This window comes from Salvia splendens, chromosome 15, assembly GCF_004379255.2.
Source record: "Salvia splendens isolate huo1 chromosome 15, SspV2, whole genome shotgun sequence".
Taxonomy (NCBI): domain Eukaryota; kingdom Viridiplantae; phylum Streptophyta; class Magnoliopsida; order Lamiales; family Lamiaceae; genus Salvia; species Salvia splendens.
In genome coordinates this window covers 18,682,416-18,697,095 of record NC_056046.1, presented here as the reverse complement: position 1 = coordinate 18,697,095, position 14,680 = coordinate 18,682,416, and the positions used below count along the sequence as shown (strand labels likewise).

Genomic DNA, 14,680 nt, shown 5'->3' with positions numbered 1-14,680 from the left:
ACATAGGGTGTCTTTCCCAACACCTGTCACTGAAAATATCAGTCACAGTGTGTTAGAATACCTACACATGGATGTGTGGGGCCCAGCCTCTGTGTCAACTCATTCTGGGTCAGTCTATTTTCTGTCCATAATTGATGATTTTTCAAGAAAAGTTTGGTGTTTCTTAATGAAAAACAAGTCTGAGGTCAGTGATAAGTTTTCTGCATGGAAGAATCTTATTGAAAATCAAACTGGAAAGTCTATCAATGTGATTAGGACAGACAATGGTCTTGAGTTTTGTAATTCTCAAATGGACTCCATGTGTACTCAGTTTGGAATTAAAAGACACAAGACTACCCCCTATACCCCTCAGCAAAATGGAGTTGCTGAGAGGATGAATAGAACCCTCCTAGAAAAGGTTAGGTGTCTCCTGTCTAAGAGTGGTATGTCCAAAAAATTTTGGGGTGAAGCCCTACTGACCTCAACCTACCTTGTAAATAGGTCTCCTTCAGTCCCCCTAAAGGGGAAGTGTCCTGAGTCTGTTTTCACTGGTAAAAAAATTTCTCTGTCTCATCTTAGGGTGTTTGGCTGTAGTGCCTTTGTTCATACCAAGACTGAAAAGTTAGAACCTAGATCCAAGAAAGGAGTCTTCCTAGGTTACCCTGAGGGAGTCAAGGGTTATAGAATTTGGAACAGAAGTGAGCCTGGTTTCAGGGTCATTATAAGCAGAGATGTCATCTTCAATGAAGATGAGTTCCCCTGTGTTAGACCTGCCCCTGATACCACTTCTCTAAGTGTGGACAATGAGCCTCCTAGTGAGGTGGAGTCCACTGATAACCTCACTGAGGTGGAGGTATCTGATGATACTCCAAGTGAGGTGGAGCAATTTTGGGTTCCAAATCCTATCACCACTGACCCTGCACCTGAGCCTGACCCTCAACCTGAACCTGAGCCTCAACCTGAGCCTGAACCAGCTTTACTTGATGACCAAGTTGTTAACCCTGGTCCAGACTTGAGTGATTATCTCCTGTCTAGAGATAGAGTCAGGAGGCACATTAGTCAACCTGAAAGGTATATTGGTTTGGTTAACTTGATTTCTTTGGCTTTTAATGTGCATGAATCTGATGGTGAGGAGCCTCAGTCTTATAAACAGGCTCTTAAATCTAAATTTTGGAATGAATGGCAAAAAGCCATGGAAGATGAGATGTTGTCTTTGAAAGTCAATTGTACCTGGTTACTTGTTCCTCTACCTGTTGGTGCTTCTGTTGTTGACTGCAGATGGTTGTATAAAATTAAAAATGAGGTAGAAGGACTTAGGTATAAGGCCAGACTTGTGGCCAAAGGGTTTACTCAACAAGAGGGGGTAGATTATACTGAAATATTTGCTCATGTGGTTAAATTTACAACTGTTAGACTTATGCTTGCTTTGTGTGCACATTTTGACTGGGAACTTAAACAAATGGATGTTAAAACTGCTTTCCTGCATGGTGATTTAGATAAGCCTATCTATATGAAACAGCCTGAGGGATTTGTAGATCCTAAGTATCCCAATCATGTTTGCCTGTTAAAAAAGGCATTGTATGGCTTGAAGCAATCTCCCAGACAATAGAACATCAAGTTTAATTCATGCATGCAAAATCTTGGGTTTGTTAGAAGCACTTTTGATGCCTGCCTGTATGTGAAAAACCTTGATAAAGTTCCTGTGTTCTTACTGCTATATGTTGATGATATGCTGATTATGGGACCTTGCCTCAAATCCATCAAGTCTGTGCAATCTGCTCTGTGTAATAACTTTGAGATGAAGGATCTTGGTGATGCACAAAAGATTTTGGATATTAATATCCATAGAAACAGAAAGGATTTTGTACTTGTGCTTCATCAAGAACCATATGTGTTTAAAGTCCTGCATAAGTTTAACATGTCTGCTGCTAAGTCAGCATCTGTGCCCTTAGCTGCTCATTTTCAGTTGAGTAAAGATTTATGTCCAAAGTCTGATGCTGATATCCATGCTATGAAAAAGGTTCCTTATGCTAATGCTATAGGTTCTGTGATGTACTTAATGGTTAGTACTAGGCCTGACATTGCTTATGCTGTTTCTTGCTTGAGTAGATACATGTCAAACCCTGGACCTGTGCACTGGGAGGCCCTGAAATGGCTTTTGAGATATCTGAAACATACTTCTAAGTATGGTCTGTGTTTTATGAAGAGGGATGATGGTGTAAATCTATGTGGTTTTGTTGATTCCAATTATGCAAATGATAGGGACAAAAGAAAGTCCACTACTTCTTATGTGTTTACTGTTTGTGGTTCTTGTATAAGCTGGAAGTCTCAATTGCAGCACATAGTAGCCCTATCCACTACAGAGTCAGAATATATAGCCATCACAGAGGCTATGAAGGAAGCTATTTGGTTAAAGGGAGTTCTTTCTGAACTTAAATTCTTAAAATATGTTCCTGCTTTATATTCTGATAGTCAGTCTGCTATTCAACTATGCAAAAACCTTGTTTTTCATGATAGAACTAAGCATATAGATGTTAGGTTCCATTTCATTAGGGATGTTGAGAAACAAGAAATATTGTTGCATAAGGTGCATACTGATAAGAATCCTGCTGACATGGGAACTAAATGTCTACCTGCTGATAAACTGCTTATGTGTATTAAGAGATTGCATTTTGATTATGGTTAGCATGTGCATTTGCATGTCCCGGGGGAAGACCTTGTTGATTCCCTAGACCTTGGTCTGCTGGAATCTCAAGGCAAATTAAAGACCAACTTGACTAATGAGCTTTGTCTCTTTGGTGTCTTGTTAGGCAACCTGGTTAGTTCTTGACTAATGAGCACTGCCTCTTTGGTGTCTTGATCCTAACCTTGTAGGCTGTGATGAAGCAACGCAATGACCAAGGCTCTCCTCTGTTTACTAAAGGTAGTCCAAGGTGGAGTATGTGGAATTATGGACCACCTTTTGGGCTTGGAATTAATTCGGCTGGGCCGTTTTAATTGATGGCCCGTTCTAAGTGTAATGAGTCCAACTCTTCTTGGCCCATTACTTATGGAGCGAGTACCCGATGGCTGCCACGTGTCGCCTTCACCCGGATTATGGCGCTGAACCGTTGGATTTGGGGGTGTGTTTCTGGTGAGTCTTTATCCGACTCTTTGACTCCTCACTCTCTCATTCGAATCACAATTCTCTCTCTCTCTCTCTCTTCTTGAGCTTTCGCTCTGCCTTCTCTCTAGAAACTCTCTCTCTCTCTCTCGAAGCTCTGGCCGATTTTCTTCTCCGATGGCTTCGATCTCTTCTTTTTGGTGAGGATCGAGTGTTATCTCTCAACCGCTGTGTTGATCTGGAGATTTGAGTGAGTTCAAGCGGTGGAGCTTGTCTCTGTGTGATTTCTGGGAGGTTTATCGGTTGGTTTCTTAGATCCGTGAGATCCGAGGGTTCTTGTGGCCTTGTAGCTGTGATTGAGTTAGATCTGTGGTGTTAGGTGGCTGTAAGTGGTAGCAGTCGGGTAACCCTAGCTCGGGGTTTAGATTGGTTCCACTGTGCTCCCTTGTGACTTGTTGGATAGGACGGAGGAGGTCCTTGGCCCTGGTGTAGTCGTGGTTGCGACCTGAGCCATTTCTTTGTTCCTTGTGTTCTGTTTTTTGTGTTCACAGGTTAGATCCATTTTGGATCTGTTTCTCTTGTCATACTAACAGTGTACTTGAGTGTGCAGGTGAATTGCAGCGATAGATCCGGTGCTTTTACGAGAGGTTCAGATCTTGTAAATCGATTAGGGTTCTTTGTTAATTCTTGCTTCTCTTTGTATCGTTCCTGTTTTGTATTACTTGAATCTGTAATTGGCTTGTACCTTCTGAGATTAGCCATCTCAGACTTTTGTCAATACAAAGAGGTCCCGGTAATTAGTGAACCCCGAGTAATCTGATCCCTACACACTTAAACACCTCAACCTCATCCGTTCTCACGTTTTGTGTCCATTTCAGGCCTTGGACACCACTTTGGATTCACAAGTGTATTGTTTGAAGCGGCCCCACTTCACACTTACATAGGTGATTCCTCGTTAAGTATCTTGCCATACTAGGTCTCCTTGAGAACTTCATCTCAACGAGATCCTTTAGGGATCATTAAAAGTCATAGACTTAACCTTACCACTAGGCAAGTTTTACAACACTCTATTGCTCTCTAGGGAATAGATATAGATGAGTGTTTCACACGAACTCTCATAGCTTAGTTTTCCCATTGAACCAAGTTCTTGGGATCTCCAGTCATCATGGTTGGGTTACCACTATGACAATTCTTTAGTTTGTGGATTTCAAACCCATTGCTTCTAGCAATTTATTCATTTGATCACGATTTAACCCTTTGGTTAGCGGATCCGCTAGATTATCCAATGACTTTACGTAGTCAATTGTAATCACCCCTGTTGTGATCAAATGTCTCACGATATTATGTCGTCGACGAATGTGTCGAGACTTACCATTGTACAAGCCACTGTTTGCCCTCCCAATAGTGGCTTGGCTATCACAGTGAATTAACACTGGAGGCACGGACTTTGACCAAAACCTAAGAACTAAAACAAAAACCTAAACTCACGGTCCACCACTTCATCCCCCCAAACTTATTTACAACAAAGTGTAAAATAAGTTTGTAGAGTCGGTAGGGACGTGAGTAAACTACTAAAAAGAAAACATACCTTGAAATTTTTCGCGTAGTGGCTGGACGGGTCGAAATTTAGAAAAAAATTGAAAAATCGCGCTGAAAACTGCAATTGGGCGGCGGTCGTTGGGAGTCCACCAGCGGTAGCTGCGGCAAGTCAGAACCTTTCCAGTGAGTGGCCAGTGGGCCACTGTGGACTCTGCAGCGGTCGCTGGCGAGAGCCCAAAAACCTGCGAAAATTTTCGTTCAATATAAAACAAAAATTAAACTCAAAAGTACTAAAAAACTTAAGAAAAAATTGTCAAAACATAAAAATTAATTGTCTTAAAAGAAAACTAAAACAATTACAAGTGCTCATTTAAAGTCATGAGCTTGACTTCTTCATTCTCGAGGAGGGGGGAAACGAGCGTTGAGGTCGTCGAAAGCGCCAATAAGATAGGCGATGTCGCCACTCATGGTTTGGCGCTCCGCGCAAGCCTTGACGCTATACGATAACGACCGAAACACGAAATTATATAATTAAATCTAAATAATAAAGTTAAAATAATTATTTTTTAATAAAATTTAAGTATGCAGTAATATTTTTTATCATGAAAAATAATTAATAATAGTATTAATCATACTTTTACTAATAAAATTAAAGTATAATATTTTTTAATTAATAAAAATAATTAAAATTAAAGTTTAATGGAATATATTATTTTAATTAATAAAAATAATCAAAATAAATTTTTTTTCTTAACGGATAATCCAATCTGACACAATCCAACCCAACCCAAAATTTTCCCGTTCTTATTGGGTCAATCCTATAAGGACTCAAATCCTAAATGTGCGCATTTGTGTCAGATTAACTTCGTGCGGATTCGTGTCGGATAAAAAATTGTCAGTTCTACTCGTCGGGCTAGCGGGTCAGCCCGTTGGGTACACGAAATTAGGTTTACTGCAATTCAATGCGTAGTCCAAACTTGGATAGTGACTGATTCATTGTTCATCATCACTATTCCACCATTGCCTAAATCACAGAATCCTACCGCCTCATTCTCAACACCGTCGCTGACCATCTCATTTTTTCTCTCGCTCTGCTCGCCCCTGGCCACGCCTTCTTCCTCAATTACTCGAGGTATGCAGTGGCTTTCCATGTAATTTTATTATTGAGAAATAGTAAAGAATTTGTTGTAGAATTTTCAAAACTTGTTACCTATGTGAACTAGTACTGAGATCCAATTCAATAATTATAGATTTAATGTCATTTGTTTGAGACCTGGATTCTCATTTTGTCATTTGTTGGAAAACAGTGAGGGGAATCTTGTTGCTCAAGTTGGATTATTGATATAATTATTCCTGTTCTTCGCCTCCAAATTAACAACCCCATGCTTCTAGTGGTAGATTAAGGTTTCAAGGTCTAATTTGCTTCATCTTTTTATTGAAATTTGTCATTTTTTTGGTTACAATGAAATTTGTCATTTGATTATAGTAGCTCACACTACATTCTATTTACTGTTTTTTCTTTAATTCATGTGGCTTTTTATTCAATTGTTTCCAGTCAATCTCTAAATAGTTTTCATACAGATAGTATATGAGATGTTTTCATACTTGTCCACAGTTTCTCTTTGAAGAGACGACTATGGCGGCTGCTACTCCATCTCTCAGATCATTCTTCACCATTCTTCAAAACAACCAAATAGATCAAAATGTAAGTATTTTTTATGTTATCCAGCTTTTGTTAACGTGTGATCACCGTGAATGGGTTCCTTTGTGCGTGCGTGCATGTGCTAATCGTCACTGCAATAAGTGCTCTTCCCTTCTCTCTCTTTTCCCACTTTTTGCATTGGGTGCTACAAAAGGAAGGATCTTTGTTTGATTGTATGAAAAGAATTCAACCAATTTATGAAATTTTGGAGCTCGCAGTTGAAGGTTGTGATGCTCTGGAAAAGGATTATGAGTTGAATTAGATCGTTTTCTGATTAGAGGCTTCTGATAAATATTGGTGAAATTTTCCAAATTCGTTAAGTTGAGTTATATGGTAGCACCAAGCTTTTACATGTTCAATGCAAATTAGGGATTGGTATGGAGAACTGAATTTCTGGGGAGTTAGAATTGTAGAGATACGTCCTAAAATTTGTAATGGCAATGCCTGTTTCTTAACCTGTATATTTGGTGGTGAAATTTAATAAAATTGAGAGATTAATAGTTCCGGGATGGGAAGTCGTAACACAGATTGAAATCTTATCAATGTGCAATTGAACTGTTGTAAGCTCAATTCATAGTATACATTTTACCTTAGTAGTGATAAACATGTTACACATACAACTATTTGATGTAGCCTAAACTGGTGAAATGTGATAGCATACGCTCGTATTAGATTGTTTGGTTCGTGTCTTACTCCTTCTGAGGTTTTACTTGGCTCCAAAACTAGCGTTTAATTCTGATATAGCCCTTGATTGGTCTTTAGGGTTTCCTCAACGGTCATCTCCCAATGTTTTATGAGCACAAAACAGCAGTGCTCAGGAAGGTAAATTTTCCCGTTGGTGGGCAGATCCTTAAATTAAAGTGCTCTAGAGACAAAGAGATCGATGTCTGCACGTCTGCTTTGGTTGATGGAGTTGCTGCCGAGTGCACAAATGGTAGCAGTATATTACATATTCTAGCTGCTTTAGGAAAACATACATTTATATCTTTACAATATAGATTGTGCATTTGTGACAGATGAAGAAATCGTACAGACAAGTCATCAAGTGGAGCCGAGTGTTTCCACGATGTTGATGAATTTTTCCAACGACTTTGATCCTTATGAGGCTCTAAGCACGCCTCTCTACCAAACAGCAACTTTCAAGCAGGTGAATTTTCTCTATAATGTTTTTAGATCTAGGTGATCTCCCGTAAAGTGATAGGGGAAATTGATAAGATTTCTCGGGTTCACGTTATGAGTAAATTCAGTCACTTATAAATCTTCGGTTTTTGTTTTGCAACGGACTCTGATTTTCTACAGCCTTCAGCCACGGAAGGTGGAGCTTATGATTATACAAGAAGTGGAAATCCTACTCGAGATGCCCTAGAAAGGTTTCAACTTTAACGAGAATCTCGTTTTTAGCAATGATCAATACTCTGCGTCTTTACCATTGTCTAAAACATTCATTGTCTGTTAACAGCCTTCTCGCAAAGCTCGACAAAGCTGATCGAGCACTATGCTTCACCAGTGGAATGGCAGCTTTAGCAGCTGTTACTCGTCTTGTTGGAACAGGTACATCGTGGGGCATATGTTTTTATAATCATGATTTCGTTGGTCAATGTAATTCAAGATTCATTCTATCGTATTTTATTTTGCTGAACTGTTTTTAGCTTTTGAGATGCACTTGAAGCGGCTGAAATCATGGTTAGGATATGATATTTTTTCTTTTACATTTATGTCATGTCAGGTGATGAGATTGTTTCTGGTGATGATATGTATGGTGGTTCGGATCGCTTATTGTCACAAGTAGTTCCAAAATCTGGAGTTTTGGTTAAGTTAGTATTGTTATTTCCTTCAAATGAACTATTTTTCAGCTATTTGGTTGCAACTCTAAGGATATATATGGTGCAGGCGTATAGATACAACAAATTTGGAAGATGTTGCTTCTGCAATTACGCCTCGCACAAAGCTCGTGTGGTTGGAGAGTCCAACAAACCCCCGCCAGCAGATCTCAGATCTTCGTGTAAGCAGCTTCAATTCTGAAATCCATTTTTACTGTGTTTTTCATTAACATCACTAATTTGTTTGTTTCTTCTCCTAATTGTGTTTTAGAAAATCGCTGAGCTTGCACATGCCCATGGTGCTCTCGTATTGGTGGACAACAGCATCATGTCTCCCGCACTGTCTCAACCCTTAGAGCTCGGAGCAGGTAATGACACACGGTCTTTAGTAACCTTTTCAGATAACGTACGGATGTGTGAACCTCTTAGCGTGTCCGATCAATTTTCAGATATCGTGATGCACTCAGCTACAAAGTTCATCGCTGGTCACAGTGACCTCATGGCTGGTGTGCTTGCTATTAAAGGAGAAAGGTTCGTCTATGAGTCGAGTATAGTTACCATCTTAAGAACTTTCTAAAAAAAATCGAAATATATTCATTTGAATCATCCTATGAAGAGTTCGAGTTGCTAATTGATAGATTCACTTCTGTTGATGCTTGTTAGCTTGGCAAAAGAACTATATTTCATTCAGAACGCAGAGGGGTCAGGGTTAGCTCCGTTTGACTGTTGGCTATGTTTGAGAGGCATCAAAACTATGGCTCTACGCGTCGAAAAGCAACAGGTTGTAAGATGAACTTGAGTTCTGACTCGAAAATTGTGTTTATTATGTGGCTTAACTCAGAAGCATCGAATATGCAGGAAAACGCACAAAAGATCGCCGAGTTCCTCAGGTCTCACCCTCGTGTGAAAAAGGTCTATTACGCTGGTCTTCCTGATCACCCCGGACGAGCTTTGCATTACTCTCAGGTACTAATATGAGCTGTATATATCTATACTATTCTAAAAAGTGTGCATTCTTGTAATTTACAACAAAATAATCTGTTTTTAGTACATAAAGTAATAGTTTTTTCAAATTCATAACTGATCTGTCCACATCATGCAGGCGAATGGCGCTGGATCCGTGCTGAGTTTCCTAACGGGATCATTGGCGCTCTCCAAGCACGTCGTTGAGACAACGAAGTATTTCAGCATAACTGTGAGCTTCGGTAAGTTTGCTCTGAGTTCATTATCCAACTTGCTGGTAAATCTTATCTCAGCACGGTATCGTTCATTTTAAACTTGCAGGAAGTGTCAAGTCCCTCATCAGCTTGCCTTGCTTCATGTCTCACGCAAGCATCCCTGCAGCAGTGCGTGAGGAACGAGGTCTGACTGAGGATCTGATACGCACATCTGTCGGGATTGAGGACGTCAACGACTTGATTGCTGATCTTGAACAAGCCCTACGAACTGGGCCTGCATAGCTCGCCTGTCTCAGGCGATTTATATAGTTTTGTCAATTTATTCAAGGTGAAACTGTTGCTTTCTCCAATCCAAGTTCATCTAATTGCAGATATGCAAATAATTACAGTTGACATAAGTTTTTACATGATTTTGATGCCTTTAAACACACACATAAGCACATTCCCAAACCTTGGGTCTAGGGCTAGAACAGCATGAAAGACTACAATTATAACCTAACAATACCTCTAATTAGTCTGCAATTATCAAAGCTTCTCTAATTTTATAATGTATTTACAAAAACTTGTATCCGAATAAGCACCTTGCCCCTGGAGCGACTTTATTGCGATTTTGCACAGACGAGCACCGGACGGGACTCATTCATGCTTGTACCAATTTGCTAGTTAATTCGCGAGGTTCAGTCACTGGCAAAGACGTCATAACTCAACCCCTCTGATATGGTGTCCAGTCTCCTAACATCTGCACGAACGAATAGCTTTAAAACATCAACCATTTTTCCGAGTGACAAATACAGATTCGGATGCAGAAAATACCACCTTGTTGTTCGCCTCTGATTTGAGGGTCCAAGAAGTTTGCTTCGGTGCCCAGAAAGGGTGATCGCGAGTAGCTCTCAAGTATATCTGGACGGGTCAAGATAGTACATCAGGCGTTGAAAATGCTCCATGATATTGCGTTTTAAAGAGATAGGGCGACAGAGAGCATACCCGTGCTATTGGAAAAATCGGCTGTCAAGTCTGAGAGGCTGAAGTTCCGCGGTATCTGCCCCAAGAATCCAAATGAGCTCGTCTCCTGGTCCATCATGGACTCGTTCGGCTCACCACTAGTGAAATGTGAAGCGGAAGCATCTCCAATGGCGTTGCGAGGTTCAATGAGATTGTTGTCCACGCCAAACATAAAGTGAGAGTCACCTGCAAAGCCGCCCTCTGATTTGATCAACACACCGTTCATTCCTTGCACGATTCCGGAACTGGAATTCTGAGCTAATAGCATATTTTCCGGCACGTTCATCCGGCCAGTGTGTTCTGACATGGTAACCGGAACTTGCATGCTAGGTTGCAGGGCAGACTTGCCGTTAATGTAGACATTAGGTAATGTACTGGTTTGGTGAATGTTTTCTGGCTTTATAGGTGGCCCGGTTGGCTGTCGAACCTGATAAGTCGAGTTGTTGTGCACTGCCGAAATGTGCGAACAAAATTCATTTATCAACCAAACCAATAAAGTATCGTTTTAATCCAAAAAACAAAACTATGGATAAAATCCAAAGAAACAAAACTATGGTTCGAATGATTGAAACATTATCATAAGTTTAAGAAGAGAATAGTATCGGCTAAAATTCATTGTAACAGCTAGAGATTACTTGAATGCATCTGAGATCCATTCGACAAAGACAATGAGGCGACTCCTGTCTGGCATACTTGACGCATTAGTTCAACCTGTTTCTCGAGCAACTGATTGAATCTTAATATCTGGTCCTTCACAATCAGCATCAGATGATACGCCCGGAAAAATTCCTGGTTTTCCGCTTCGAGTTTTTGCCACACTCAAAGGAGACAATTTTTAGTCAATTCGGTACAAACAATTTTTCCGAGAAAACAAATTAACAGCTGAACAAAACATGTAAGGCTCGAAATAATAGGCAGATGACGCTAGGATACACAAATAAACAAGGACATAAACTCACCAAGTTCTGTGAAGCCGGGCTCAATCTTTGCCTGGTGTAGCAATGTATTCACGACTTCCCTCTCACTCATGTAAAGCTGAAGGCATCTTTCGATAAGGTTCTGAACCTGATACGAGTGCAGAATATGAGCTTAGTACACATGGCAGAAAATGATATACAAAATGCCACAGACCCAATAACGGGGCACAAGATCTACAAATATGAGGATTTTTTCTGTTTTTTCTTGACAAATCAATGCTTTATAATGCCGACAAATACATTAAATGCTGTAGCTTGTAAATTATAGTATATGTCTTTGATGGTTATCATATCATTATTCCTTCTCGTTAGAGATGACGTGGATGATTCCACATTCATTATTCCTTCTCGGTCATCGATATAAATGCGGAATGATTCCACAGGACCACCCATCATACAGTTCGGATGATGTTTATCTTTAACCTAATAGCTGACAGTTATAGTTACAAAAAAACGACACACAAATAATGAGTTTACAAAACAAAAACAACCATAAAACATACCAATTGTATGTCCTGTAGCGAGACTTTTCTAACTTCGCCATTCGACATTTTGCAAGTTCCAACTTTGGCCTATCAATTCAGGATAAGCAACGCCGCAGAGTTCTGAGAAGATCCGTCGCTTGCAAGCCTATAAATATAACTGACAATACATGAATTTCTTATTCAACAAGAAAAGTAGTTACATTAGGTGACTCGTGCAGGACAAACCCCAACCAAAATGAATCAGTTCAGTAACTCAACTAACAGTAAACTTTTCTCAAACAGGATTAACTAAATCAAGCACTTAATAATGTTCGAAGTTTCTTTCTCTGTTCTAGTTTAATCGGAAGCACTAACCAACTCTAATTCATGAAAAGAGAAAGCCCAACGTTTTGCACCGGAAGCAAAGGCTCTACATTCATCACAAGTATTTCAATTTCGGTGTAATCCCCAATAAGTTGTTAATCTTAACTCACTGAATTAAATTTCCGAGCAACGTAGTAGGCTCCGTTACCATCTTAAAAATGAGGTTTTATCTAAGACTAAAATTCGAAGCTTCGACATGCATTCCTTCTGGTTTTCGGCTCTTTTTCTCTTCCCATTAATCAGGTATATTATAACAAATCATAAAAGTATATCAATCAGCAGTCAGCTAATTGTCTCAGCCATAAATTGAAATAAGCATAAACACAAAAAGCCTACTTCCCATCAAACACATAATTAAACTACAATGATAGTTTCAAAACAGCTCCTCCAAAACAAGCACAAACATTTCATAGACATAAATCACTCCAAATCCACAATATAATCATGCCCTCTTTCCCAAAACAACACTCCCACATAAAATTCCCGTTAAAAATCAAATCTTTAACCAAGATCAAAATAGCCCTTCAAACAAATACACACTCACACCAAAAATCAGGCACCGTTTTAGGGCAGAGAACAAAAGGGATCACGGAAAAACACAAGATCACACTGATATACACAAATTCTTGAGTGATTAAACACAAAAGCTAATGCACAAACACATATCAGTAAACGCATGGGGGAAAATAATCATAAGTTTACAAAGCAAAATATGTTCATTTCACCTGTAATTTGTTGGGGTTTTGTCACAGCTCACAGGTTTGTTTCGGCAGCGACAACGAGAGAGGGGAAATGATAGAGAGAGAAAGTGATGGAGGGCTATCCTACAAATCCACAATCGGTCGCGGTCCCATTTATTTTTATTCATTTTCCCATAAAACCAATAATTCCAGGGCGAAATTCGTGATGACATGATTAGGTACAACTTCGGATGGGGAAGGTACAACCCAACATGTGGTCAACTGTTCTGGCATAAGACAAATTCGTCCATAAAGGAAAGTGACAATCGCTAGACAAGAATTCATTCATATTCTATGCTTTCCAATTAACGTACCACTATTACTTGATAATGTACAACTTTTTTATGCAAGTTGGTGTTTGTTAAATATTTAATTGATAATCTGCTTTATATTTCATTATTTCTTATTTATCTGCAATTTGCAAATTGTTGGATAGATGAAGTAAATGAATATGCAATATCGATATTTTTGGCTAAAACTATCTCCAAGAATATATTAAAACCTAAAATGAGATACGTAATAGTATTCAAAAATCAATCTCATTTTTGGTTTTTGAGAAAAAACCTATCTTTAGGTTTACACTAAACCAAAACCTAAAAGTTTTTCAAATTTTGTGAGTAAAAAAGGCATAGTATAGAGAATACGCTTTTAAGTTTGAGTTTAGTGTAAATGTTTGGAGTAAAATCATATTAGGTCATCCACAAAGCTGTTCCCCCTTCCTAAACCGTTCCTTAAACTACTATTTGCGGGCCCCACTATACTTTTTTACTCTATTCCTTAACTAAGGAACGAAACCTGCAACCCTCCGTTTCTTATCCGTTCCTTAACCGTTCCTTAAATTACTATTCATTCAATTTCATTTTTTATTTTTATTTCCAACCCAATTCAATTAAAACAAACACACTTCATTAAAATTAAAATAACATTACAACTTAAAATTCAAAAAAATAGAAAAAGACATAATTAAAATCCTAAAAAAATAAAAAATGACATAATTTAAAATACAATTTTATAGAGACAACCAAGAATAAGTTTGTCCCACATCGAAAGTGGAACATAAAACATTCAAGGATGTCTCTATAAAATAGAGATAACCAAGAATGAGTTTGTCCCACATCGAAAGTGGAACATAAAACATTCAAGGATGTCTTTATAAAATAGAGATAACCAAGAATGAGTTTGTCCCATATCGAAAGTGGAACATAAAACATTCAAGGATGTCTCTATAAAAGAGAGACAACCAAGAATGAGTATCATAAATTCGCAAGCCCATCAAATATATATGGGCTAATACGAATTTCTAGTATTCATTTATTTGTAAAAATTGTTTTTAAATATAAAAAACAATTTTTATAAATAAAAAATATATTTTTTTTAAAATTCATTTTTAAAAAAATGAATTTATTGCATCAGGGTGACGACGCCCACTCGCGGGCCGGCGAGTGGGCGTCACGCACGACGCAGGGCGAGCCACGTCGCCAAAGCGCGTGGCGGCACGGACCGTGCCGCGGGTCGTGCCGTCGGCACCCGGCACCGCTTGGGAACGACACGGAGACGGAACGCACCTCCGTAACGCGTCGCGCGCCGGTTCCGTTCCGCCGGCACGAAACTCGGAACGCGGGCGGCCCGCGTTGCGGGTGCTCTTAGAAGTGACATTTACACTAAAATGGGTTTGAGTGGAGATGCTAGAGTGATTTAGGGAATACAAAATACTCCTCCGTCCCTCTGTAGCTTAATTTAGGGAATATGAAATACTCATGCGTCCCTCTGCAGCTGAGTCGTATTCCCTTTT

The 14,680-nt window shown here is 39.3% G+C and overlaps 2 protein-coding genes across 4 annotated transcripts; one reads left to right on the top strand and one right to left on the bottom strand.

The window, feature by feature from the left end:
- The first annotated feature begins 5,603 nt into the window (after window positions 1–5,603).
- On the top strand, window positions 5,604–9,751 carry LOC121768521 (cystathionine beta-lyase, chloroplastic-like). Of its 2 annotated transcripts, none has more exons than XM_042165057.1 (14): window positions 5,604–5,753; window positions 6,237–6,326; window positions 7,086–7,257; window positions 7,340–7,470; window positions 7,623–7,693; window positions 7,783–7,874; window positions 8,050–8,137; window positions 8,214–8,325; window positions 8,415–8,511; window positions 8,593–8,674; window positions 8,807–8,924; window positions 9,002–9,109; window positions 9,246–9,348; window positions 9,428–9,751. In XM_042165057.1, exons 2-14 carry the CDS (start codon window positions 6,258–6,260, stop codon window positions 9,601–9,603), a joined length of 1,419 nt encoding a protein of 472 aa, XP_042020991.1. In that variant the 5' UTR covers window positions 5,604–5,753; window positions 6,237–6,257; the 3' UTR covers window positions 9,604–9,751. The 2 variants fall into 2 exon arrangements, with proteins under 2 accessions (XP_042020991.1, XP_042020992.1); XM_042165058.1 differs by having other exon boundaries at window positions 7,068–7,257.
- Window positions 9,663–13,012, bottom strand: LOC121768522. Of its 2 annotated transcripts, none has more exons than XM_042165059.1 (7): window positions 12,874–13,012; window positions 11,804–11,930; window positions 11,283–11,388; window positions 10,959–11,141; window positions 10,306–10,773; window positions 10,138–10,221; window positions 9,663–10,060 (listed from the first exon to the last, which is right to left on the bottom strand). In XM_042165059.1, exons 2-7 carry the CDS (start codon window positions 11,849–11,851, stop codon window positions 9,999–10,001), a joined length of 951 nt encoding a protein of 316 aa, XP_042020993.1. In that variant the 5' UTR covers window positions 11,852–11,930; window positions 12,874–13,012; the 3' UTR covers window positions 9,663–9,998. The 2 variants fall into 2 exon arrangements, with proteins under 2 accessions (XP_042020993.1, XP_042020994.1); XM_042165060.1 differs by having other exon boundaries at window positions 10,959–11,123.
- Window positions 13,013–14,680: the final 1,668 nt, after the last annotated feature.

What these genes read in the sequence shown, in the direction of transcription:
- LOC121768521 (XM_042165057.1), top strand. Translation starts at nt 6,258, where the DNA reads ATGGCGGCTGCTACTCCATCTCTCAGATCATTCTTCACCATTCTTCAA. An exon ending in TGCTGCCGAGTGCACAAATG is followed by an intron (nt 7,258 to 7,339) that starts GTAGCAGTATAT and finishes CATTTGTGACAG; the next exon opens with ATGAAGAAATCGTACAGACA. An exon ending in ACTCGAGATGCCCTAGAAAG is followed by an intron (nt 7,694 to 7,782) that starts GTTTCAACTTTA and finishes GTCTGTTAACAG; the next exon opens with CCTTCTCGCAAAGCTCGACA.
- LOC121768522 (XM_042165059.1), bottom strand. Translation starts at nt 11,851, where the DNA reads ATGTCGAATGGCGAAGTTAGAAAAGTCTCGCTACAGGACATACAATTG. An exon ending in GCCCGGCTTCACAGAACTTG is followed by an intron (nt 11,142 to 11,282) that starts GTGAGTTTATGT and finishes GTCTCCTTTGAG; the next exon opens with TGTGGCAAAAACTCGAAGCG. An exon ending in TGGATCTCAGATGCATTCAA is followed by an intron (nt 10,774 to 10,958) that starts GTAATCTCTAGC and finishes ACATTTCGGCAG; the next exon opens with TGCACAACAACTCGACTTAT.